Source organism: Copidosoma floridanum, unplaced genomic scaffold, assembly GCF_036245765.1.
Source record: "Copidosoma floridanum isolate Cflo_tuat_1 unplaced genomic scaffold, Cflo_Japanese_pri ptg000019l, whole genome shotgun sequence".
Classification (NCBI taxonomy): Eukaryota; Metazoa; Arthropoda; class Insecta; order Hymenoptera; family Encyrtidae; genus Copidosoma; species Copidosoma floridanum.
In genome coordinates this window covers 3,652,969-3,680,372 of record NW_028321896.1, presented here as the reverse complement: position 1 = coordinate 3,680,372, position 27,404 = coordinate 3,652,969, and the positions used below count along the sequence as shown (strand labels likewise).

The following is a 27,404-nucleotide window of genomic DNA, read 5'->3' as shown; positions in this document are numbered from 1 at the left end:
AAATTAAAACATCGGGCTTCAGTCGACGGTTGATTGAAGAGGAAGAAGATATTTTGACATGCAGTATTTACTAACAGCATAAAAATTTTTCCAAGAATGTAATTGTTTTTTTGCGCACTGTCCCTTTTTTGCGCAAAAGGGAAAAAAAAGCTTTACGAAAGACTGTGTGCTTTTAACTTGAATGTTTTCTCTCGTAAGCAAAGAAATGAAACTAATATGATTTTTTTCAAAAGGGAAGTGATGTTTTTTTGAACTTCCAGGAGCAGGTGGGAACAACATTTTTTGAGCCCCACATACGGTGTACACCGACTTCTACGCATTTTGTGGTGCATCAGACATAAACAATTTTTTTGAACAATGCTTGCATATTTTAAATGAATGTGTTTTTTGAATACTTTACAGGAACGGATCTCGCTCTCGCTCCCTCTCCAACCTAACTTTTTTTCTTCTCATCGTATGTCTCTCACTCGCTCACTAATATACTTCTCTTCTCATTTCTACAATCTCACATACAATTGTTATGTTTTTACTTGTCCTAGATTAATTTTCTGATACTTTTTTTTACAAAACTTCTAGCCAACTTTTTCTTACAAACATTAACTCTTTCCTTTTTTTTTTTTTTTTTTTTTTTTGCATTTGTTTCTACTTACATCTGTCACTTTCTTTTCTTTGTCTCTAACATTATATAACATGTTTGTCATGTCTTTTTCATGCTTTATTTTCCTCCTAAATCATCACGACTGACAGATAATAATTTTTTTGAAGAGAGCATTAACAAAATAGACCGTAAGATAATAACAATAATAAAAGAGTTTGTCCGTGGTGTGACATTTTTTCTTCTGTGATTGGGGCAGCATACGACTGTCGAGCATAACAGAAAAAAAACAAACAAAAAGAAACAAATAACGCATAACGTCCATCGGTTTTTGAGTGTCGTTAACGAAGAGAAACTTATATAAGCCGGATGAAGGGTCGTCACGTTTTTTTGCGATTTTCCTTACTAATAAAATCCTTGTGTCCTTCAAGCGATTCACTCCTTTATCGGTAAACCGAAAAGCCTTGCCTCCTGTTCCTTTTGACGCATATTATGCTTGCATGGTCAAAATGCCTGCCAATTTTTATTTTCGTAATGACGACTAATTTCGATCTTTTTTATTTATGTTTGTGTTTATTGCACCATTTTCTTTCTTCGGATTTGATTATGATGATGATGATGATGGTGATGATGATGATGATGATGACGATGAAAAAAAGGTCTATTTATCAGTAAGTAGGAGAAATCCTTTGTGTTGACAATATGCTTCGAGGAAATAACAAAATTAATCAAAGCAGCACAGTAACAGTATTGGCTAATATCTCTTAGTAATTCTAATTCTTCTAATTATTTCTTTGTGACCTTGTTTTAACTCCTTATTATTTGCATATGTATGGTATATCTTCCGATCATTATTTTATCTACACATTATTTTTTATTTATGTACATTTTTATTACTAGCTATTTTAAGTTATTATTAATAAACGTCAGTTGGTATTTATTGTAAAATTAATTCTAAAATTAATTACAGTAATGATCAATTTAGACATAACTAGACAAATTTAAATGTTCCAGGTGCTAGAATTGGAAAGACAAGTATAGTCATAGCAGTTTGTTTATTTTATTTTTTTTTTTTTTTTACAGACGATTTTTATTGGTGTTGGGTTAACACTATTCTAACCTTCATTAATATTTGTGGTACTAAACAGTATTGTTTTTAGATGTTAAATACAAAACATTTTTCAATTGAAAACTGCGACTATCCTTATCTCTAGCACAATGAACCAGCAGACGTTTTCAGTTTGGATTAGTGTAAAGTCTTTCATTTAAAAATTTTATTTTTCTTGTGTATTTTTTACAGTTTAAAATAAACAGTTTTTCTAGCACGAATAATGCAAAAATTAATAGTTATATTTAGCTGGAAAAAACGTTTATCTACTTTGATATTTTATTATGTTTATCACACCTGCCTCTATATTTGTGTTTATAACGAAGTACTAAGAAACAAAATTTTACTTATTGTCAATGAAAAACAATCAATACTTTTAACGAAAAATAACAGTACATGAATATGTATTTTAAAATTTGAGAGACTATAGACAAAATCAAGAACTAAGAAGACACAATTAATGATATGATAAATAGTCAAGTTTTCACTTTGATTCGATGAACAAACAAAAAATTGTACAGTGTGTTTCTAAAGCTCAAAGTGTACTTGTGTTACTTGACGGCCCGTTAATATTTTGCCAATAGCGAGAGAAGTATCGGCTGAAAGTAAGCGCCTCCGACAGAGGGACACCGCCCTCGTTTGCCGAAGTGGACGTTGAATTAGACGTCGTAGACAGAAACAATAAACCTCCTGTGTGGGATAAGATTGTATACGGCCCCATTCACATCAAAGAAAATGTCACAATGGGTACTGTAGTGACGTCGATAAAAGCCAGGTTTGTATGCTACGATGAACAAAAAAACAAAAAAAACAAAAAATCAAAAAAAAAATCACATGTCCAGAGCGAGAATCAAGAACACGCCGCGCCAAGCCATGCTAGTTTTGTTGAAAAAAAAGAACCATATAGTTTTTGTTTCAAAATTGTTAAAAGTTACGGTTTTGAAAAGCCCTTGGCGATTCAGCATAAAAACTATATTCCGTTAATTCACAACTCTACTGCTTTATCATTTTCATATTTAATCAATAATATTGAAATAACAAAAAACAAGTAAGTAAAGCTCTGAATAATTATAATTTTCTTCAAATTTTTAATAAAAAGTGTAGTTAATAGGGCACATTACCACTAGAATTACGAATGAGTGAAATACAGTTTTTATTAATGATTCGACCTATAGTCTTTCACGAGGTTTTTCACACATGATCATTAGAGAGTACAAAGTTTTTAAAAGCTACATGGTTTTTCAGTCGACTCCACCAATCTCCATCCTTTTTCTCCTCCTCTCCACCGATTCTCGGATTTTCTTCGTTAACTGACGATGAGCCGACCTTTTTACGGCCTATTTCCCATCCTCGTCTCACAAACCCTCATCTTTCTCATATTTTTCCCCTTTCAGCTCACATACGAGTTTACACGTGCAACTTTCAGTTTTACGCTCGGTTTTACACTTCTCGTGTTCACGCTCTTACCTGAATTTTATTTCGTTTTTTTTTTCCAAGCCCTCGTTCACAAGGATCTCGTAATTTCCGCCATATACATGTACTCATAGACGCGCCTGCAGACGAGGGCATTTTTGAAACACCTTAATTATCTACTTATCTCCGCTTAACGCTTATGGTACTCGAGCGCCAACTCGATGCATATGTTAACATATACGTACGGAACACTAGAGTGCAATATACGGATATTTTTTACATTTCTTTACCCGGACAACAATAAAGTCTCACAGCTTACAGCTTCCATATACATACGCATGGTTGGGTGCGGCGTGTACGCGCCGGTACGTATTGCTCGGCATTATGCATTATTATTATTATGATCCTCCATGTTTATCCTACTCTCGTATAAATTGTGTTATTATGATTACTAATACTGCCTTACGTCCTCGTTATTATTATTATTATTATTATTATTATAATTGTTATAATTATGCTTTGATCCTTTGGTTATCATTAACTATATTATTGTTAATATTAATATTATTATTATGATTACATCATCGCTAAATTATTGTAAACTTTGATACCCCATGTTATTACGTACATTTCATTTGTCTCTATATTTATCTCTACCTCTCTTTCTCTCTCTTTCTACAGCTATCTGTCTCTCTCCTATCTTTCTTCGTAAACATACACCATTATTTGTGCTATATCATCATATTCATCACGAGCCAAACAAAAGTATATTATTATTGTATAGTAGTAGCAGTAGTACATTTTGTACTCCATGCGCTAGCATCATATTTATATAAGTATCCTCCCGAGCGAGCTGTTTTGCATTATACTTAATATATATATATATATGTCTGAATAACAAGGTATATATTATGCGAAAATAAAAGCTATGTTAATAAGCACATACATGTATGAATGGACAGATGGACGAATCCTTATGCTATTTGCGTTGCGACATTCATTCATGTGTACAAAAGTAAGCATTATTTTGTCACATGAATATAATGTGCAACGCCCAGCACGTAGTTGTAAAACTCTTGTAGATGTTATATAATGATGTGTAGGCCAGAAAGTAATGGGGCTTCACATGTGTATTGCAGACGTAAAAATCATTGATAACACGAGTCGATTTCTCCATGTTGACAGAACGACGATCGAGTATTGTTGACGTAATGTGTGGCTCGTAAAAAACGGCTTGGTAATATGCTAACATAGTGTTGATGCTATAAATAATACTGTAAGTAAAAGCAAACATGTATATAGGTACCAAGGGAGCAACACACAAGGGGAATGTGTCTAAGTGATCATCGGGACCCGTCACCTCCAGCCTCTCTTTTTTCTACAGCTCCCAGCCACACGCTGATGATTTAAGCGGTGCTCATGACAAACACAACTTTTTTCATTTTTTCATATTGATACTATGGAAAAAAAAGACATTTTTTATTTTTCTTTTGAAAAACTTCTTACGAGAAAAAACGTTTCATACAAAAAAGCGCAAAAAAAGAAATTTTCACTTTACATATGAAAAAAAATGGCTCTACGATAATTTTGCAGAACCACGTATTTTTACCCGAGTCGAAAGATATTTTTACCCTATCCCCGAAAAAAAATTAAAAAAAATCAAATAGAAGCACTAAAAGGCACAAAAATGAGAGACGATGTCCTGCGATGATCCCGACTAACCATGGCTGTTTTTCTTTTTTCTTTTCCATTTGTTGACGTGTGCAAACAAACACACACGTACACACGAACACAAACGTGTGGCCGTTTAGCGCGAGACATACAAGCTGGAGGCGATGGCCCAAGACAAAGGCTTCCCACCTTTGTCGAGAACGGTGGAGGTACAGATTGATGTTGTGGACCGTGCGAATAATCCGCCCGTGTGGGAGCAAAATGTGTACGGGCCGATCTTCGTTAAAGAAAACTTGGCCGTCGGGACTAAAGTCTTGTCGATTAAAGCCAGGTCTGTCCACACTGCATTTAAAATGCATCATCCTATACTACATAATATACGTGCAGGCTGCTTGCACGATACTTCAAAAAACACCATAGTTTTTTTTATACTACGTACAAACTTTTTTTTCTTCATTTTTGGTATTTTTCAATTTTTTGGTTTTTACTTTTGTTTTTTTCCTTTTTTCGTTTTTAATTATTTTTTTTTTTTTTTCAAAACAACCACAAACTTGATCAAACATGTTTTTGATGATTAATAAGATACAAAGTATTTATCTATACCCGCCCTGCACGCAAATCTCGTGGCAGTATATTGTTTTTTATGCACGTTAATTGATATTGTGTACGATGCCGATATTATTCGTTGTGCGTTTAGAGGAGACTGGTCTATTTGTCACAAGTTTTGGTTTTTTTGTTTTTTCTTCTGTTTCGTTTTTGCTTTTTGGAAAGCGATGACAAAAGGCTTTTTTGGCTGCGCTCCTTTTGTTTCTATAGACAGTTTTTGTATGCATATAGGTTTTTGTTTTACTTTTTACGTCGAGGACGCTTCCCTTTTTGCTGGATGCATCCTCGATTTTCCTTTAACAATGACACATACACTATAGGACTAGTCTAGTGTACTTTAACATTTGGAATATCGCAGGTTGTTGTAAAATTTTTCGACGAGTAAGTATTAATAGAAAGTAATATTGTTGTGCCATGTGGTGGAAGGTTTCCATTTACACTTTTAAATAAGGCAATAAAAGATTTTTTTTTTATAGCCAATGTCGTTTTGATACATTTATGCGTTCAAGTTTTATCGGTACAGAATATTGATCGGCTGTCTTTTCACAGAAAATTTTGCCGAGCGACTTTTTGACACATTTGAATTTTGCGTGACATTTTACGTCAGTCTCCTCTATGCGAACGTTCTCTCGTTTTCACACTCTCACACAATGAACACACGAGCACACTATATAATACACATCTTTCGAGCGCCACCACGTGTGTGGTTGACTAAAATTAAAGGTTGAATTGAAAATTCACAAGCGGCTTCGTGTCCTCTGATAGTAATTTTCACATACCGTTATACCAAGCCGATCCCTTGTTAATAACTGATTCTCTTTTTCAAAGATCGTATACTATGGCTTCTCACAGCTACATATATATGCCGTGCAAAACGGAATAAGCTGTCCTTTTTTTCACGTGAAAGAGAAATCCTGCAAATTGGTAGTTTCAACGATTTTGTCGCTCGTTACAACGTAATCTGATTATTTTATTGAAAAGTTCTTTTGAACATCAAAGTAAATTTTATTCTTCAAAGCAATGAAAAATTAAATTATTAAACAATGGGATTGTTTAGTAACCAGCAAATCTCTTCATAAAAAATAAAAGTAAAAATTACGTAATTAATAATTCAAATAACTGTTACATGAGGAGAAAAAATTTTATGTATATACTTTCTGCCAGGATGTAGACTCCACCGTAATATACATCAAGTAAAATTTTTTTCTAGCCTAGTAATTTACTTGGCAGTTTGTAAAGTACAAGAAAAAAGAGAAAAACTAATAAGAAACGTATAGTAGTACACATCTTTGCATAACGTATAATTTAAATGTTTGCTCCACTCGTAACAGTTTTTAAAAATTATTATTTACATTGGTACCGTTTCGAGTCAAGTGAGGTCATATTTGACATCTTACTTGACGAAAAAATAAAATTGTAGCTATGGAGAAGCACGTACACTTTTTTAAATATTCCACGCGTGACGTGTGTCTCAATCAACGTATAACTTATTTCCGATACTGTCAGAATCACGACTTTATTCACCGACTTTGTTGCAAAATTGAAACTTCAGTCACGTATTTCCAATCAACACGCCACTTATTATTTTTTCCTCTCAAAAATACTTTTTCTCGGCACGCACCGCTTTTTGGTTTTTTTTTTCTGACATCGAATTAGTGATTTTTGATATTTTTTACCACTAATTCGATCGAACAAACGGTGTTTTTTTTTTTGTTTATAAATTTAGAAACAAAAGTATTGAGTGTGGGTGTGTGTACCCTGACGACAAACATATTTTTTTGAGCATGCTTCGAAAGAAAATATGCATTTTTTGAAAGCACACAATTTTTTTTTCATGTATGGAATTTTTTTTGATATCCCTCCATACTTCGATGTTGTACGATTGATTGGTTTTTTTCAGAATTCATCTTTTTTTCAGTAACCATACGTAAAGATTTTTTTTCCAAACATAAAAATAGTACTTTTTTTAGAACGAGTGTGTATTCTTTAGTAAACGAACGAATGTCAGATTTGTTTTTTGAAAACCTAACATTTTTTACCGTGCCACAACATCGTTACGAGCAGTTTTTGATGACCTTTTGCAATTTTTTGCTGTTTTAATTTCCAAGAGAAAACATAACCTTTGACGGAGAGAAAAATTAAAACAGCCCACTATGAAAAACTGCGCTATTGAATCTCAGTTATGTTTTGACATCTACGTATGATAAAAAAATCGACCGAAAGAAGTTCTTGATTAAAAAACATTGTGCTGCATTTGTAGAAAAATTATTTGCCATAGTTTACCTTTTTGTCGACATGAATACTTACAGGTGATTTTGGGTAGCATATAGACAGATCCATGGGAATTTTATGGAAAATCAATATCAGTGTTAAAATGCCAGTAACGTTATTACTGTTATTTATTTTTGATTTTCACGTCACGCAGACAACATAAAACGTACATACTCCGATACCTCAATTTCATCAGTCTGACGTACGAGCACGGGTACATGGGCAGTTTTAGTACTCTAGCGCCAACAGAAACGCCACAGGCTATTTTCTAGTCGAGGTTGTAAAAAAATAGCAGCTTCTTTTTTCCGAAAAATTTCTCTCGATAAAAGCGTGAAAGACAGTTCCCGTAATTCAATTCACCGAGAAAACCCATAGTCGCCCCTCAAAATAAACAAAATGAAACACAAAGGGAAAACAACAATGATGAAAAAAAAAGGCAGGCACATAAAAGCCCAGCTCGGCGCCGGTGGAGGTAAAGTTCGCGGACGTCAAAACGAAGTTTAGAGATACGGGCAAGGAATTTTTCGCCGCCAGAGACGCGGGCATTATACTCATGCACAATGGGAAGACGTTTCCATAAAAAAAAAAAAAAAAAAAAAAAAAAAAATGCGCATCATCATCACACGAGAGCGCCCAACTTTCCACGTACTTCCTCGTATCGTGTGCGGTGTACACCCATTTGTTTGCCGTCCCGATGGGCGGAACCCATGTATATTTTAAATAAGCCCCCGTCTTACGTTGCACGCACAAGTTCGCGATGCATCCGCACAGTCGTTATGCGCGATCGAACGAAAAACCGTTCTGTAATTTTCGCATACGTATACGCATATTGTACGCTCCGTCTCGCTTTTTCGCTCGGAGCGCCATGGCTCCCTCCCTCCATTTTCTCCCCAACATCGGAGCCGAGAGCCAAGAAACTTTGCCGAGCAATTTCCCTGAGGGCTAGCGGGTACACCGCGGTATACACGCGCCAACCCACGTACGGCAAACGCGAACATATTCGCGATGATTGTACACGCGAAGCAGCCACGGCCCCGTACGCGCTTTATACCGGTGATTAATGATTAGTGGAAAAAGTTTTGGATTCTTCTCGCGTGTGTGCACCACCACCACCGCCGTAACTGCCCTGCGCGCACTCGGGGCTAACTTTTGAAACGGAGAAACAGTCATTTGCCCCGTGTCGGGCTATCTTTTCTTTTCCTCGCAAGATACCTGCCTACTTCTCTTCTTTGCGCCGTGAGAACTGCTGGCGTCAAGGACTTCAGGTGCCTTTTGGTGTCATTTTTCCTCTTTTCCGAGGGTTAATTCGATCTTGCCGCGTACGTCCCTCAAAATTAATGGTAAATTATGCGTACACTCGAGTATATTCTGCCAAATCGGTGGGATTATTGCTTTTAACTTTACGATGCGCCGGGGGATGGTTTTTAAAAGACACATATTTGTTGTTGGAAAATATATTGAGCACTCTGTAGGACAACGCGAATCTACCTTCGATATGGCTTTGATTTGGAATAACGAGAAATGGGTTTATAACTAGCAATCGTTTGTTTTGGCATGTTAAAATCATACACATACTTGATGAATGCTATTGTTACCATCTAAAGCTGCTTAGTGTTTGGAATACATTTCGTTGAGAGCCGTTATGATACAAGCGTGATTTGCTATTCTGCAATCAACCGAGATTCCCAATTAGCCAATCGTAGCGTATAATTTAATTGCTCGCGAAATATCGACCATCGCTTCGGTTGTTCGAAATTTCATTTCGGTAGAAAGTATGTATATTTCAACAACAGTGTAGTGTTTAAGCCAATATCGAATAATCAAACGTTAAGTAAATATATATATTTAATCCGTCCTATACTTGAATATTTGAACCAAAAATCAAACGTAAATAAGTATATATTGAAAAGTACTGGGATACCGGATGTTTCGACAAGTCGTGGATTCTTCAAAAAGTCAAAAGCGATTTATTGGCAGAAAAAGTTGATATCGGTATTCGATTCAATCATACTACAATTTTTGATCTACGCATTCTTGCCGTTAAAAATTTTTACAGAACAGAATTTCATTTTTTTATTGCATTGTTTCACCATGCGTTTGGATTTTTATTAAATTTTAAATCGAATTTTTTCAATAAAAAAAAAAAAAATATATCTCCAGTGTAGTGAAAAACTTGCGTTTTATTGAACTATTGGTTTTTCAAATGTAAGTATTATCTTCAATCCGTGCCTTTCGATTGATACGATAGCATTGTAGCAAAAAACTGTTTTTCCGCTCTCGTAAAGGGGTCCCGCGCAACCTCCAACTTGTCTAGAAAAATGCCAATTCGCTGAAATGGTTCGCTATGGCCCGGAGACAGAAAAAAATTCGATAGAATGCCTTAGATTTTTAGGTAAAGCATATTATATAAACATTGTCTACATATAGACACGTTGAGCTATTGGTTTGGTTAAATTTTTAAAAGATACAAATGTACGTAGGTTGACGCTTAAAAGTGATTTTGAGACTAAATAGGTACCTGCAGAATTAATCTTATTTGAATAATTTTTGAAGTGATAATCTGACTTAAAATTCCCATCGCAATATTTTGAAATTAAAAAAACTAAGTAAAAAGGTAAAGGTGTAAAGAATATCTGACACAAAACAAGCACGTGTTTCCTTTTAAATTTTCCCTCTCAAAACGCTGGTCCAAAATCGGTTCAAGCTAATTATAAATGTACAATAATATTGGCATTGTACATCCCTAAGCTTTTATGAACTTGCCGTTCTTGCATTAAGCAATAATCTGTCCCGTAAGCTCTGTAACTTTCGAAACTTTAATAGTAATTACTCGTTAACATTTCGGAGCAACACGAAACCACGAAACCTTTAAACAAATTTTGCGTACAATAACCGAAATGCAGAAAAGCATAAAATGTTGGCTTTGAATTAATTCATTTGATTTCTCGCATCTCTATTGTACTTTGATCCGAATTTCTGACTTTAAATTATGTTTTCAACATCGAGTATTAATGTACCATTGTAACTGATAAAAGTTTCATGACTGAATTTATGTACACTTATCGTACGTATACGCGCTCAAAGATTTTTTAGCTATAGTACATAAAAATCGACATTTAAAATTGCAGCTCACGCGGATACAAGTCCATTGCTCTACCATAACAGCTCGTTAATAAATTTTACAGCTAAAAAACAAATTAATCTTCATTTATACCAGCAGTACATAAACAATTAATCTTTTAAACTCTCACTGGGTATAGGTATATATATGTATAATCAAGTAACTCGCTGGAGCGATATTAAACAGCACGTTCATTGGTAAAGGAGTGTGTGCTTTACCGCTTCAGTGTTTAGCATATACTGTTATCATTACCAAAAGTTATCTCTTTATTGTGTACCTAATCAGAGTTTTGATTAGGCATTGTTTGTGTACCGGTCTAGAGATTGATTAATAAAAGAAAAACAAAAAAAAAAACAATGGGATGAAAATTCTGGATAATTAATTTATTCGGTCCATCAGCTACATCCGGAGCCAATTAATGATGAATAATAAATTCGAAAATTTGAGTACAGGACTATTACATATGTCTCGTATAGAAAGACCGGCAAACGTGTGCAATAAGAAGACAGGGCAAGTCCATATGGGTATACTTACAGTTGCTACGCGAGCTTATACGGATGAAGAAAAAAAGGAGGTAAAGGAGGATAAAAGGCACGTCTCTGAATAATTCCCTCTTATCCGGCTAACGCCACCCACGGGAGCTTTTCCTAATTAAGTGCATATATATACGCTGCGTCCCCCCCTTTTACTTTGTTCCTCGTACCGTATAGCGCTGCAGCTAGTGCAAAAATAAAAAATACAATGTACTCGAGGACGCGCATTACACTGCACGTGGACCTCGCTAGTCGCACGCTAAAGTTGGCTCGTGTACAAGAAAAATGGCTACTCAAGTACGTAAATGGCACGTCCAACACACGCTCGGGGTAAGGGATGCTCGAGGGCTCTCGGGGGGGGGGGGTGGAGGTGTGCAATATGCAACGTATGCCTCGGACAAAAAAGGCCTCGAAGCGGAAACAGGTGCAGAGGGAGGAGGAAATGAGCGCGTATTAGAGAAAAACTGCTGTCGACGTGTGAGGTGGTACGCCGGTTAGGGTATACGTAAAAATCGAGGGAGGGAGGATGGGTGAGGGGTTGCTCGGCGAGAAAAGTGATACATATTCACGTGTAAGTGTACATAATACGTTGACGCTGTGTGCTCTACCATTTTAATATCCACGCCTGGGTTATTTAACACTTTACGTATGCGTAGGTATATGTGCGTTGTACAAGCTAGACCAGAACACTTCATGCATAGCTAGTTATCCGGCTAACAAACCCCTCCATTGTGTAATTATGAATGGTGTGTGTGTGTGCTTGTACACCTAAAACGCTGCTAAATGAATTTGTGTGTGTCTGTGTTTGTGCGTATGGTAGAGAGTATTGGTGAGCTGTACAGCAGAGGAAGGTCCATTGCACACATACACACTGCAGTAAATAATTATAATAGTACAGGAGTTGTAGTCTTTGCTTGAGTCAAAGATATATAAAAAGGTCATTGTGTATGTTGTTGTTGTGCGTTGATACTTAATTGGTGCATTGTCGCAGTGTAGATGGATAAATCGTAACGATATCCAACGCATATAAATTGTTGAAACATGAAAAAAAAAAATTTACATGCATTCAAAGGTTGTGGCGCGCTGAGTAAAAAATTTATTCACGATGTGTTGGTAAATTATTATTATTATTATTTTAGTGTAAGCTAGATATGTTTATGATTACTATTATTATTATTATTTTATCCCGTATTACATTCTTATTTTTATTATTTTTACTGCTATTTCATTTACATTATCGTAATACTCGATGATGTTTATTCTTTGACATGATACAATCATTATTAAAAGTAATTTTTTTTCTTCTTCATACGTGATGTATGATTTTGTTTGATGTTTATAAATTTTTTTTTTTTTTTTTTTCACGTAAAGCGCATGCAGTGACCTTTTGTTTGGAACCATTGTTCAGTAATTTTGTTGGCGATTTCTGCTTTTTTTTATTTTGCAATACGCTCGAGAAAGAGATGATTGTTGCTTTTTTGTCGTTAACTACGTTGTAAATTATAAAACCAAGTATAACAAGACAATCAGTAATAGAAGTCAACATTCGTAATGCATGTCGAATGGGCGTGAAAACCCTGTATACCTGTAATCTTTACGTATGATTAATGTACCAAAAAAAATAAACAGGCAAAAATCGTCAATAAATTAAATACTACCTCCACATACATAAACGTAATATGTATACTGAAACCTCGATCATTGGTATACTACTGTATGGGTAAAGCAGTTGAAAAAAAAAAATATCACATAGGTATAATAATTATATTGTACATTTCCTCGTACCTGTAATGGTTTAATTTCTTATTTTTCGTTCTTTTTCTGTTCTCCATTTCTATCGTAATGAATTGTTAAACAATTATATACTACATTAAATTTCTCGCTTGCACGTCACGCGCACCAATAGCCCCAATATATGTATACATACATACTAGTACTATTTTATTACTATAACTACGACTACTACCAATTATCACTATATTCTACCACAACTCCCCACGTATGTATTATATATATATATGTATGTATCATAAAGCAAAGAGGACGAGGACAGCACTTGACCTAAAAGCTCTTCTCCATGTTTTGACAGCTCTGGCATCGAAAATAATCCAGTCGTATTTTACCGCTTAATGCCCGGTTCGACGGCACAAACCAACAAGTTTCACACGTTTTATCTGCAACAGCGGCCCGAAAATTCGGTCACCTGGGCGGACATAAAGGTTAACCATCCCCTTGACTTCGAAAGCATAAAGGAGTACAATTTAACCGTGAGAGTCGAGGTAAGAAATTTATAAATACATATATTATGTCGTTCACACAATCCATACAAATAATTATAATTTAAGATAAGGGAGATTTTGCAGTATTGCAAGAGAAATGTAAATTTTTTAAAATTCTAATTATAGTACTATTGATGTGTATGCCATAATTCTTGTTCATTTTAAATATTTGTATAGAGAGAGAAAGAGAGAAAGAGTAGCGTTTAGTAAATTTTGGCACTGATAACAAAACTATGGTATGATCAACTCTACACAGCGGAATAAGTTTTATCAATTATTAATCGTACAGGTATCAGTAACACCCGCAGAATCCGACTTCGTATGCATTGATATATTTCTGGGGTGAAACAAAAAAATTGAAAAATGCAATTGAAAAATTTATTATTTCTTGGGATTTCAATAACAATGTAAGAAACGACGAAGAAAAACATTTGTTAGTAACGAGAAACTCGAGAATTTAGTTTCCACGAGTTAATTATCGTAGATCCTATATCTAAAATGAACAGAGCACCAATTGAAATTACTACAATGAATCCCAGCAAAGTTTTTCCGATAGAAAAAACGTTCGTAGGGAAAACGTAGAAAGTACGGGGAATTCTTTCAACTGTAGAATTTTGTTTTATTAAGCTGTTAATTTTAAACTGTATGTAAATTGATTTTTTATTAAAATTTTGAAAGTACTAAAAATTAGGTAAATTTTTATAAAATTATAAAAGCAATAATTAATTAAAAAATATCACTTCACGTATTATTAAAGTAGAAGTTTCACAGCGATTCTTCAATATTGGTTAATTATCCTTCTCTCTCACTCTTTCTACCTATTGTACAAATATGAATAAAATTTAATTAAAATTTAAAAAACAAAATCAAAGTTACGTCGAAAGCTTGAATGATATCTATTGATGATTGAAAAAAATGTTCATTACAACTGTTATTTCGTATAACAAAAATATTAAAAAGTGTATATCGTTTTACGGAACGGAGAGAGAAAGAGAGACGTTACCCATCGCTCCAATTCAAAGTTGTCATAAAAAAAAAAAAAAAAAAAAAAAAAAAAAAAAAAAAATTCATTATCGCGAACACTCACGTTCTCTCCTTCGGAATAGCAGTACAATCGATGTATCAATCTTAAACGAACGAATATACGAAGTGCCCGCTCACTAAAAAAGAGAAAAAAAAAAAAAAAAAAAAAAAAAAAAAAAAAAAAAACACACGAGTGTCGCCAATATACCGTGAAACGGATAAAATTGTCAGGTGACATATTGGCCTGTATCTACATCTCGATTAACAAACATGTGCGCGCGGGCCCGTGGTTTTTCTCTCTTTCAGAACAATGGGGCGCAGCAGCTCGCCTCGGAGGCCACGGTTTTCATCATGCTGGAGGACGTTAACGACGAAATACCGCTGTTCACCGAGCGCGAGCAGGAGACCGTGCTGGAGGGTGAGCCGGTCGGCAGTAAGGTCACGCAGGTCAACGCCATAGACAAGGACGGCACATTCCCCAATAATAAGGTTCGAATCATTTTCTTGGTAACAAATGGTCTTTCTCTTGTAATTAATGAGCTTTTTTTATCGAGGGTTTTTCGGTTTGTTTCTACAAAAAAACATTTACAACGTGTTGTAGCATCTTTGGAGTAAACCAGACTCCCCAAATTGGTACAAACTGCCTCCTCATTGCCCACATGTGCAAACTCATGATTTTGTACAAAAGATTTTATCCAACAGGCTGTATACATTTTTTTTCACGGTGGCCCAACAAAAAAACGTTTAAGGAAAACAAGCTTTCAAAAATTAAATTTGTTAAATGAAAAATTATAATTACTAATGTGTACATCTACTAATTGCCAGGAAAAATAACTCATCTAAAACATCTCATGATCGATGACTGTACCTTATTATCTTTATGAAAGTCATCAAAATGTACGATGTCATACGTGATTGAGGTAGTATTTTTTTATGATACCTTTAGTAGTATGAAAAACGATTGATTTCATCAGTATGGAATAGCTTTAAACCACATGAAATTACATTAGGGGATGGTTACCACATGATGCAGTATACAAATTGTTACGTTCTTTAGCACAACGATTCAGTACCATTATTTATTAAAAAAAGTTTTGCTATTTGAAGTCATAAAAGTTTTGCTCATTTAAAGTGCAATGTTTTCTTTATCGAGTTTTGGACTTGTAACTTTTAAAAAATGCTTGATTATTTCAAATGATCTCAAAATTTAAAGAATCATGCATTACATTAAAATGAGCTTTTAAGGGGTTCAGGCTTAACAAAAGATTTCATTCTCCGCATAATATTAATATTTGTAGAGATATTTTTTGTTTTAACATCAAAGTAGGCACTCATCGCTGCTTCAAACTTTCAAGTGAATGCTATTACATTGTCGTTTCGAAGAAAAATAGTTTAAAAGCCCTCCATTATTTAATAAAAAAACTTTTCATTTGGTCTTTGGCTTGTATCTTAAAAGTTTCTAGCGCTTCCTTTTCATCGAGACAATAAGAAAGGGACTTCTTGAGTGGCGCAGTTTGTTTATGATAGTCGCTCAAGTGCAATTAGCAGCAGACAATCATGAAATTACTTAAGTTGAAAAAGCTTCTGATACAAGACAAAGTGCTTATTAACTTAATTTCCGCGAACTTACGTTTTGTCGTCCAAAGCAAAGTCGGAGTGGAGAGAAATTCCGAAAGTTTCGAGCAGCTACGACGACAGATTGTTAATATAGATTGAAATACTGTCTCCTCTTGGGGCAAAATGCTGCTGTGACATATATTTATCGTTATAATTCATTGTGAGAAATAAAAGTTTTCCTCCGAATGATTTGAGAAATAGTCTTCATTTGAGTTGACTGTCATTTCTGTGGACAATAATGTCAAGCAAATTATCGGAAAATCTTGATAATCAATACTAATAAACGATGTTTGTTTGTGCAGGTCACGTATTACGTGGTGGAGAGCGAGCGGAACGAGGGCAAGGAATATTTTGAGATCAACAGGGAGACCGGCGAGATCTTCACCAAGATTGTCTTCGATCGGGAAAAGCAAGGAGCTTACGCTCTCGAAGTCGAGGCGAGGGACGGCGCACCGTCCGCACGGCCGAACAGCAACGATCAACCCAACTCCGGTGCGTACACCAGCTATTGTCCACTTCGTTTATTTTTTTATTTATTTATTTTTTTTTTTTTCATCTCTTTCGCCATTCTCCATTTTCCCGTTCATGATTGCCTTTATCAGTATTGGATATTGTTTCCTTTATTATCGTTTCTCTTAAAAATAAATCTTATCGAGCTATTGATGTTTATATACATTATTGGAAGGTAAGTGATGTCTTTGAAACATATATTTTTGAGATTTACGACCAAAGTTTGTGAAAAATTCTCACGTGCACTGATGTAAATTTTTGAAAATCACTTGAATATCAAAAATATCCCCGTCAATTTTTTGTTACGGTGTTGGACTCTAAGTTATAACTAGATTAATTTACATTCATTAGATGACGTATAGTTGTATTAAAAACTCCTATTCTTTGGATGTAGCAGATCTATATGCTTATTTAACGCAGGAAAATAAAATGTCAATTTATTTTGACGGGTAACAGTATTACCCTCGAAATATATTCACACACATATACGTGTTAAATTCCTATTTATGCGATCGTAATATTATGATATTACTTTGCCAATATCTATCAATATATATATAAGTTGTGAATTTAATAATTTTTTACGACTGAATATTGAATATTTGGCAATATTACTGGAATGACATTTGAAATTCAGTAATTAATTAGGATTGCTAATTATTCTGGAATACTACTATTGAGCTTTAATCTCCCCAAAATTGAAGAATTACCAATTAGAGAGATTTTGAGTGTAATTGAAGCACTAACTTGTGAACATATTTGTCTGTCCAGAACATATACATTCATCTGTATCAATAAAAAGTATTTTATCGATACAAGATTTAATCAGTAATAATATTTTTCTTTGTTACAAAAAGACAATTAAAAGTTGTATACTTACATAATATCCATCGATAGAAAAATTGGAATAGCTTCTAACATTGTACTCCTAGTGTAATGATACCATACTCTCTTCATGTGAATTCTCTTGACATAGTTCACCAAAACTCGGGGTACCGGTACACTTCAGCAGGGACGATTCTTCCGTGTAATTTTATCCCAAAATTCTGCAGAAATGGAAAATCATGGAACCGTGAATAATCCAGTGTTCTTTCGTAATTTAGAGTCAGGATCTATTGTCCATCTTTGCTCATCAGCAAATTTATAGGACAACGTTTTCCAGCTCTGTAAAAATGAAATAGATAATTGTTTTTAGTTTAAAGATGCTTTTCTTGAGTTCTAACTGTAAATTAAAAATCATTTTATCAACTACATCACGTTACTCATTCATTCAGCAAAAAATATATCAAAAATTTTCCCATCACTCACACTTGAAGTCATAAGATAAACTTTCCCCCTCAGGTGTGTCAGTATTACTTTCCCCCAAAGCCGTAACTACCGTAACGTTCCTCAATTTGCCCTGTTCCTCATCCTTTTCTCTCTCTGTGCTCCTTCACCTGGGACTCGGTCGACTTACCCTCTTTCGGTGGCTACCCGTTCATAACGATAGAATCCCACAGACAACGGGAGTAGAAGAAGGAGGAAGGTCTCATTAATACCCTCCTGCTGCAACTGCAACAAAGGTTCGCTCAAAGGTGCGTCCAGCGAGGCGAAAACAAATGGAAATCGTACAGTTAACTACCTCTCGCGGGTAAGCGCTTGGACCACCCTTGTGTAATATGTACACAGGAGAATCGCTTCCCGTTTGCCCTTTTGCCCCGGCACTTTCGAAACTTTATCAAACAACCCGAGCAGGCTCGAGGTGCAGCGAAAAAAAGGACACCTGTTTGTATACGTTAGTTCGTTTGTCAGTGTACACATGTAGACCCAGAGCTAAAGGAGCGTAATGACTGGAAGGCAAAGTTTTTAAGCGCGCTTTTTTAACAGCATTGGTAAAGGGCAAAAAAAAAGGTAAAATCTACCCTGGAATCTATCCACTTGGTTTAGTTTGAAAGATAAAACGCCCTGGTAGAGGGGGGGGGGGGAATTTCCCGACTTCCCGAGAGAAGCTTTGGAAATAATGAGCACGATTCTCTTGTGGCCCAACGATGTTTACCAATGCTATTTTTTTTTGCCTGTCCAACTCCGCGCGCCTGTCGATTTTCGTCTCGCGCTTCGTTGTGGAAACACTGTGGAGATGCGTTTTTCCACCGTCCGACTTTTTCCATCTCTCGGGATCGACTTTGACTTACGGGTGGGACAACGAATTACAAGTTGTCCAGCCGCAGTGCCCCGAGGGAATCGTGCCTTGCAATAAACCGCGTGTACCATACCTTTTCCTGTACATCCCCGTCGTCGACTCTGTACTTATCTGTCATGGCCCGGCTGTGGCGCCGACAACAAAGCGCGTCGACTCTGTACTTGTATTCCTGACCTGGAATACTTTTGGAATCATCGAGTCGAGAGAGACAGAGAAAATCCGGACTCAACGTGCACGCATACATAACATACCTATAGGGAAGAAGAAGCTCTTCTCTCTCCATACACGGGGGGCGATCGATATCGCACGCGCGTATAACGCCGATGAGGCAAATGTATTGGAAGCTGCCTTTACCCGGCGCGCATTTGCGTATCCACATCTCTGGTATATAAAATACCGCATGAGAAGAGGAAGAGACAAAGATACGGATGCAAATAACAATGGGCCCTTTCTTTGCGTATATGTATATACGTACCAATACACTAGGGGAGGGAAATAAATGAAAGGGCGAAACGTGAGCTTGGATAGAGGAGTGTGGGCAAATGTGTGGGTTAGTGGAAGCTTGCGATACGAGGGCGCATGTAGGTATACGTGCATGCATGCCGATGCTAGCAAAATAATTGCAGCGAGAGAAGTTGGTATATAGCTCGAGTTTCGGGGATATAGTAGTATACGATATTAGAGATCGACTGAGACGGAAAATTTTATTCCGTGTACACTTGGGGGGTGAGAGAATGGAGAATAATGCATATAGGGTTCGTGTGCGTGTGTGGCGCCTTCGGTTTTTGGCACACGTTCGAGTCGTTTCGAAGACTGTTTTGTACTTACGCCCAGGGAAAAAAATACATGCATTTGTCGGAGAGGAAAAATAGTTCCACCCGAGCACTATTTCTGTCTTTGCGCGTCGATCCTCTCGTTTTGTCGTACGCTCGGATATTTTTTTTTTCTGAAAATTCCTTCACTGACGTTGCACGATGTATCGTACAATTTTCATGAAGCATTAACATGCTCGAAAGGGCTGGTATTGTGAATCGACGATCACGACACATCATAGATATAAAACACATCACGGATAGAAAAGCGTGGCCGAGTGATCTGGATGGTCGCATTTGTTCAAAAAGCTTTCGAGTATGGTATCTCAAGCGCGTTCCCGTTTAAACAACTATAAAGTACAAGGACTTTTTCAAGTAGCCGATTTCATTTTCATTCAAAAAAATGTATTGTCCTTGATTGCACGTATATACTATATACGTGCCAAAATCGGAAGGATGTGTTTTCCCGCAAGTGCAAAGGTCGAAAGGATTTCTTCGTTTGAACGGTACAACAGAGTGGAAGATGGACAAGCAGAAATATCTTTTGGAAGATGAAAAACATCTTACGTATTGGTAAATGATACACGAAACATCAAGATTGAAATATTGCTGAGTGTAATCAACAAAAAAAAAAAAAGTAATTGAAATTGTTTGAAATCATTGAGGTTGTTACCTTTGCTGGGTACACATGTTAGGATACACTGTAAAATCCTTTGTATCTTAATAGAGATGTAGAGCTTTTTCGGTTCTCAATAACGTCAAGGAATATAATTTCAATAAACAAGGTGCAAGTTAAAAATCCATAAACGCAAATTTTTGGGTTAACAATAAGAGTGGCGAAGTAGTTCGAACAAAATGAGATACATCGAGAAATCGTGCAAAATAGCATACGAACTTTCATGGCGCGTAAACATCCGAACTTGGCCTGGTGGTGTTTACTTGCCGAGTTACTTGTGACCAAAATCGGGCTTCCCTGTGGTTTCCCGGGGCAACGGGACTTGGTCAACCCTTTACCTTACTCGCTTCCTCCACTGCCGGCGGCTTCTAATCGGGTTCACGTGTGTATTGGCGCACACCGAAACAAGTTGCACGAGTTTGTCGACACATAAACATGCACACTTTGCACCGTATAGTGTCGTAAAGAAGCTGGACCACTGAGGGGTCTGCCCATGATGAAACGAACTTTACGGGTCGTATGCCCAGCTCGGAGAACCATCTGTTTTAATTAAGTGCTCAGAAATTCTGGGAAGTACATTGCATCTCATTTAATTGAAAAACCAGTGTTACGTGTGCGCTGGTATTCATTACAAGTGAGCTTTGTTTTTTATTTCCCCGCAAAAATGCAGGGCTTATTTTTTAGCTTTCAGAAAAAATTCTTCTGGAATTATACCTACCTTTGTTTTGCGGAAATAAAATTTGTTATTCTCTGAATTCAAAGTTTTGATTTCGCAAACGAAAATTACCTACTCTTCGTGTAGTATTTTTTATAATATACCCACACAGAAAATGTGTATTTCTCTGAAGCGATTGTTAACAAAGCTTTTATTTCAATTTTCATGTCACACAAAACGAATGGTGAATCAAGAGATTAGAATAAAGCTTCGAGGTTGTATGGATCATAATAATTATTCAACAGCTATAAACACTGATAAAAAGAAATGAACAAAACTTTGATACTTATCTAAGATATTTTTTATACTTATTCCAGCAGCCATAAATGCCATGTCGGTTTGATTTACCTTCATTTACTTAGAGCGTCGAATAAAATTTCAGGCTCTCCCAAGACCTTACGAAATTATCATCGTGTCCAGACTGAGCGTGAAAGTGAACCACGTTTTGCTAATTCAATACTTGGACTCACCGGAATATATAAATATACATTCGTATTAGAGACGAGAGGGTGAGACGTTTTTCTTCAGCTTTTAATTAAAGTGCAACAGGTGCTTTTGGGATGATGATACGATGAATTGTGCAAGCGAAGTAAAATAGAGTGGCTTTTTATAAAATTCTCTCCCTCCTCCTTTGACTCATTTTTTTATCTTTTAATGGTAAAGAACAAAGTTCTAATTATGTTTGATGAAGGGCGAATTAGCGTGATCTTTTTAGCAATAAAAAACTTTTCTACTCCAAATAACCGCATCTGTGTTACTATAAGGAGGGAATTCACTTAATGACTTGTTGAATTATTCCATCTTTACAAACCTGCTCTATTTAATATCAAACACTGTTTGATCCTTGGAACTTTATAGATTATTACAAAATTTAATTGTATAAAGTTAAAACTAGCAGACAAAAGATTTTGTAACACATTATACACGATGTAAAACTGGCACAATTAAGCAATGTAAATGATTGAACGCTACAGTACATGAGTGAAAAATGTGTTTTTTTTTTTAATGTAAATTATCAAAACTTTATACATTTAGAATTTTAAAACTTCGTAATTTCAACTAAAGTCCATTGAGATGTCCTCAATTTCAGCTACTTCGCGGAATCATCCATAAACAAAAAGTATTAATATTTTGTAAATATTAAATTAGTATGTGAGTTGTTGTTGATTATCAGAAAAATGTACTTTATCTTCGTGAAATTATTTGTGTCATTGTTTTCATGCAAATAATATATATTTCGTTACGTTTGCGAGAAATGATGGATAATTAATTAAACAAAAGACAATTAAATTTCAGATGTTGACCATCCAAACGAATCGATTGTGTTGGCTGAAAAAAAATCCCCCATCATTATTTCACTCACCCACATACTTTTTGTCTTTTGTTTTTTTCCTGGAGTAGGCACAACTCTTACAAATCCAAAGCTATTTGTTTCGTCAATGTAGGAAATATCCTCTACATATTTGCGATTTTACTAGCGCATGAAAAGAAGTACCGAATCAAGAGCTATCAGTGCAACTACCCATGGGTATAGTTCTATGTACTCTTGGCTCTTTGTTCGATAAAATATTGGAAAGCCATAAACCCAGAAACATAAAATTACTCTTCGTGGACAGTCGTGGGCATTCATCACCCCCTATTGAGCGCACACCGGCATTTGGAACACATATATATCTGTAGCCGCATTCCCTCGCGAACGTGAATTGAAACCTATGCGTGTAATCCTTAACTCGGTAGATTTACATCGAAATGAAATCGTTATTGGAAATAAATCTAACGGATTAATCGTTGCCATTGATTCCCACAGGTGAAAGTGGATGGAGAGCACTCCCCCTTTGCCCCGTTTCTCGCCGCACCCGTTATACGGTGTACAGGTAATCGGTTTATAAAAGCGATTATCGCTCCGTTGGATTTAATGCTGCAAAATCCTGCATTTATTGTTATGCGTATATTTCTCGACTCTGTACGTGAACGTGCCATGCCCAGAACGTGCTTTTAACGTGCCATGAGGCGAAATAAAATAATTTTCCTCTGTGCTGAAACCGACGTCGATCGATAATCCCTCGGAAGGTCTGTTGTATTACGTGATGGAAATAAGCGATTTTTACTTTATTTTTATTTAAATATTCACTCGAATTTTGATTATTTTTTTTCCCCTGCAATAAAATAACGCATATATTACATAGGTTTGGATTGAAAATCAACATGCGGTGTACACGTTAGAATTTTTTTTTCTACGAATTTTTAACTCTCGTATACTGTACGAATTTAGTTTGAAACGCGTAACACGCCCTTCGACATTTACACCGCATACATGGAAAGTTTAACAAAATAACAACTTATCGTTTTCGATTGGACGTCGCGTCGTACGTGCTTTTACGCAAAGTTACTCGTATTCACATTTTGAACTAAGTATAATACGCGTACATGATTCTCCGTAAAGTTGCGCATAAATATATGTATACGCCCCAGAGTTGCCATGATAACGGATAAATGAATTTTCGAAAAGTTACAGCACGTGGATGGTATATTTTACGACCTTGCACGTATACCATCCGTGTACATTAATGCGTGTGTGCGTACAGGTACGTCAGCCCGTGTTCTATTTATTACGGAAAATTTTACACATGCGCGAATCATTGCGATGGATTGATTGCTGTACGATAAAAAAAAAAGTGCGAATTTGAATTTCGTGAAATTCTCGTTTTCGCAAGAAACTCGCATTATCATACGAATGCGTCCAGTGATAAAATGTTCCTCCTCCCGCGAAAGGAATCATGGCACCTGTGTAGGGGAAAATAAATTTTTACGAAATTACGAGCATAAATATTTCACGAGCCGGACGTTTTACGCGTATCCATAAAATCCCAAGGTATTTGCAATATTTCAATTTTTCAAATGCATGAAGAAAGAAAAAGGTACAATTCTTTATTCCAAGATACGAAACTTTAGTAGCTAAGGGATGACTACCGACCCAATCTATCGCTGGAAAATTTATATTTCACACAACTATACCCGTAACCTGTATCCTATAGCAAGTTGGACGATTGATCAAACAGTGGGGCTGAAAAAATCATCAGTCATTCGGCGCACGAGAACTCGGTCGCATGGATGAGGTGCAAAAAAAAAAAAAAAAAAAAAAAAAAAACTGGGTCCATCGCTCGACACTCCAAACACTTATTTTCCGGCCGAGTCGGCGGAGTGAATTTCGAGTAGAAGAGTAATTTATGCGCAGCAACGCGCGAGCACGAAAAAAAGTCTCCGCCGGGGTGTCATTAAAAGAGACGAAAGAAGAAGAGGCCGGACTTGACAATAGAAGGAAGACAAGGGCTACAGGAGGTATACCCGAACTATGTGTGTTACCGATGAATTGTATAGATGTATATATACGTATCGACGAGTGCATCGACAGCACCTTAAACTTCGTGTCCCCCTATTATCACGCACACCGACAACGAGAATTAACTCTGCAGATCTGCTGGGTGACACTTGAAACCCTTTTCCTCCTGTCGCTTGGCTCGGGGCCATATCGACGATCCCACCGGCTACTCCCGACCGAGACGGAGGGGAGAGAGCGTGTTTGTGACAAGGAGGAAAGAAAAAAAAAAAAAAAAAAAAAAAAAAAAACGAAAGGAGCAGCTTGAAGGAGGCTGGCACGCCGTTCTTGCCGGAGGCAAGCCACGCCACATATTCCTTGGACACACATATACGCTTCCGGAACTACTTGCACGGTCATGTCCCGCTTATATAGCCTCGAGAGTCAAGCCAAGGGATTACAAATTTAACCCTCCTCACCCCGTGCGCCCACCGGGATGTATGTTATTATATAGGTAGGTACACGTGTTACGTCTTTTTCACGTTCCGATCGTATTAAACAAACTTCGAGCCACGAGTTAAACTCTCGTTACACAAACGTGCTGCGTTTAAGTAGTTTTTTTTTATCTTTTTTTTTTTTTTTTTTTTTTTTTAGTCGAAGCAGCAGCACTCCGCTTTTTTCATCCCGCGGAAATCAAAGTTCCAATAGTCCAAAAGGAAAATATTTGCGGATTCTCTTTCTCGTAGGAATATCATGTGTACACAGAACAGTTGTATTTTCCACGTGGACGTACGTGAAAAGGGGCCCCGCCCCGGAGAGTTGGCTGAGTTCTAAATACAGTTGAATGGGAGATGGGAGGAAGCCAAGCGAGGGCTATTTGAGCGGAAGGGAGCGAAAATTGTTCAACTGATTTTCCGATCGCGTGGCCCTCTCGGTCGACACATCTCGTCTCTTTTTCAAAGTAATTGCTGTACCGTAACGAGACGGAATGTTACCACGGGAAGGACTCCATAAAGGGGGAAACATACGAGTTTCTTCTTGATGATAAAAAAAATAATATATATGTAAAGCCTTACTCCTCACAGACAAATCATCTGCAGGACCGTGTGCTTCTGCTTCATTTTATTCCTCAAACGATACGTACGACGCATTGCAAATTAACTTCCGACCCCCAAGAGCGGAAGCAATCTTTGCTCTTCGGTACATCGCACGAAGCCCACGACACCAGCGGCAGCATCTAGATAGCGAGTTACTGCTCCCCCCCATCCTCATACACCCCCCCCCCTGCCCACTTCCACGACCAACCCCTATAAGTTCGTGTTCTGGCCTTCAAGCCGTAGTTCCCCGTTCCTTAGGGCGCGTGTTATGCTTACGTGCTCCCCTTTCTACTTTGCGTATACGGTGCAATCTCCAAGGGAAAATTAAGCTTGGGAACGCCTCCTCCTAACTTATCATTTTTCGTTAGTTCTAGCACTGCTCGTTGAATTTTAAAAGTAAAAACTACGTTTCAACTAAATATTTGGATAAAAGGTCGTGGGTGTATACGATGTGATGGACTATGGTATGGCGCAGAAATTTTGACTATCAGATGAGTGGGTATCTCGGTGTTTCAAAAGCTTTGCTGTGACTCGACGAATTTCACCAAAGTGATCTTGTTTAAAGTTTTACGGCTTCCAGGGCTGATATTATTAGCTGTTGAACGCACGTGTTTGCGAGGATATTATCGTGCATATACACCAACCCTCCCTGGATTTCGTTTGCTTCTGCAGTGAAATTAGCTTTGTAAATAGGTATTTGCGTTAATGGCGGAAGCATTAAATATCACGGCATGTATTTTACTGAAGTTTCGTATTGTTTATCGTTTTCCCTGCATTTATGATTTTTGTGTAGTTTTAATGAGATACGGGAGCTTTTTTGATCTCCATAGCCACGGATATTTTCAGTAAAAAAGAAAAAAAATTTATTTTATCCACGACTGGTCATGACCCATGAAAACAAAAATACATTAGGGGGCCAAAATAACATAAATTACTCACATACTTGATTACATCATGTACACAAATATATAGTGAATGTACTCCTTGCCTAAATTGAAATGACGAGTACACGTTGTAAACCGTGGGTCTCATGGCAATCACGCCCTCGGGTTTATTGCGGTACTCAAAGACAGCGTTTGCGTACAGAAACTGCGCACCCGCAAGACCGAGGTCTTCCGTATATAAGACCAGATCTTTTTGCCACGTAAACTCCTGTTTGTCCGAGGACACACTGAACGAGCAAAACTTAATATCAACGTGTACGTGCAGTTGTAGACGAACTCCCCTCAAATGGAGTGATTCAATCGATGAATGGATGGTTGAATGTTGCAAAAGGGGAGGTGTGGAGGAGAACAGCTTAACCCAACGAAGGAAACGGGCCAAGAACTTGGCTTCGAGGTGGTGGGCTGTGCTGCTCCATCCATCCGTCTGTCACTCTATATTCCAACCTCGGCTCGCCACACTGCTCCTTCGGGCCGAACAACCTCTGACTCCTACTCTTACCCCCAAACTAACAGCGTCGAACGTCAACAGAGTTTCTTGAATGAGTTATACTTACTTCGGGCTATCTCTCTCTCAATGCTTGCAGGGGTTGCAGTTTTATTTATAAGAGTTTTGATTGAGGGCACGCCCAAGAAGATAGTGACTGAGATTTTTCAGTATAGAGCTGAAATTCACATGAGTTTGAATAACGAAGAAAGCGAATAACTAAAATGGTAATAAAACTAGAAGATAAAGTTTAAATGCTTTAATGTTTGCACGAGAACAAGCTTTTTAATATTAAACCCTTGGATGAAGCATATAATATATACGCTTTGGATTCCGGTATTGAAATATTTTACAATTAAAATTTACGTTTTGATAGAAACGAAATTTCGTTGTAGTGGGCAGCTCTTGTACGCTGCTGCGCGTAACAGCATCTG

The 27,404-nt window shown here is 36.8% G+C and overlaps 1 protein-coding gene across 1 annotated transcript in view; it reads left to right on the top strand.

The window, feature by feature from the left end:
* Positions 1–27,404, top strand: part of LOC106646182 (neural-cadherin) — a 96,612-nt gene that overhangs the window by 34,438 nt on the left and 34,770 nt on the right. The window contains exons 10-13 of the mRNA XM_089593280.1: positions 4,928–5,118; positions 13,408–13,597; positions 14,927–15,109; positions 16,540–16,729. Of these exons, the coding sequence (XP_089449406.1) occupies positions 4,928–5,118; positions 13,408–13,597; positions 14,927–15,109; positions 16,540–16,729 (754 nt within the window). The remainder of the gene's footprint in view (positions 1–4,927; positions 5,119–13,407; positions 13,598–14,926; positions 15,110–16,539; positions 16,730–27,404) is intronic.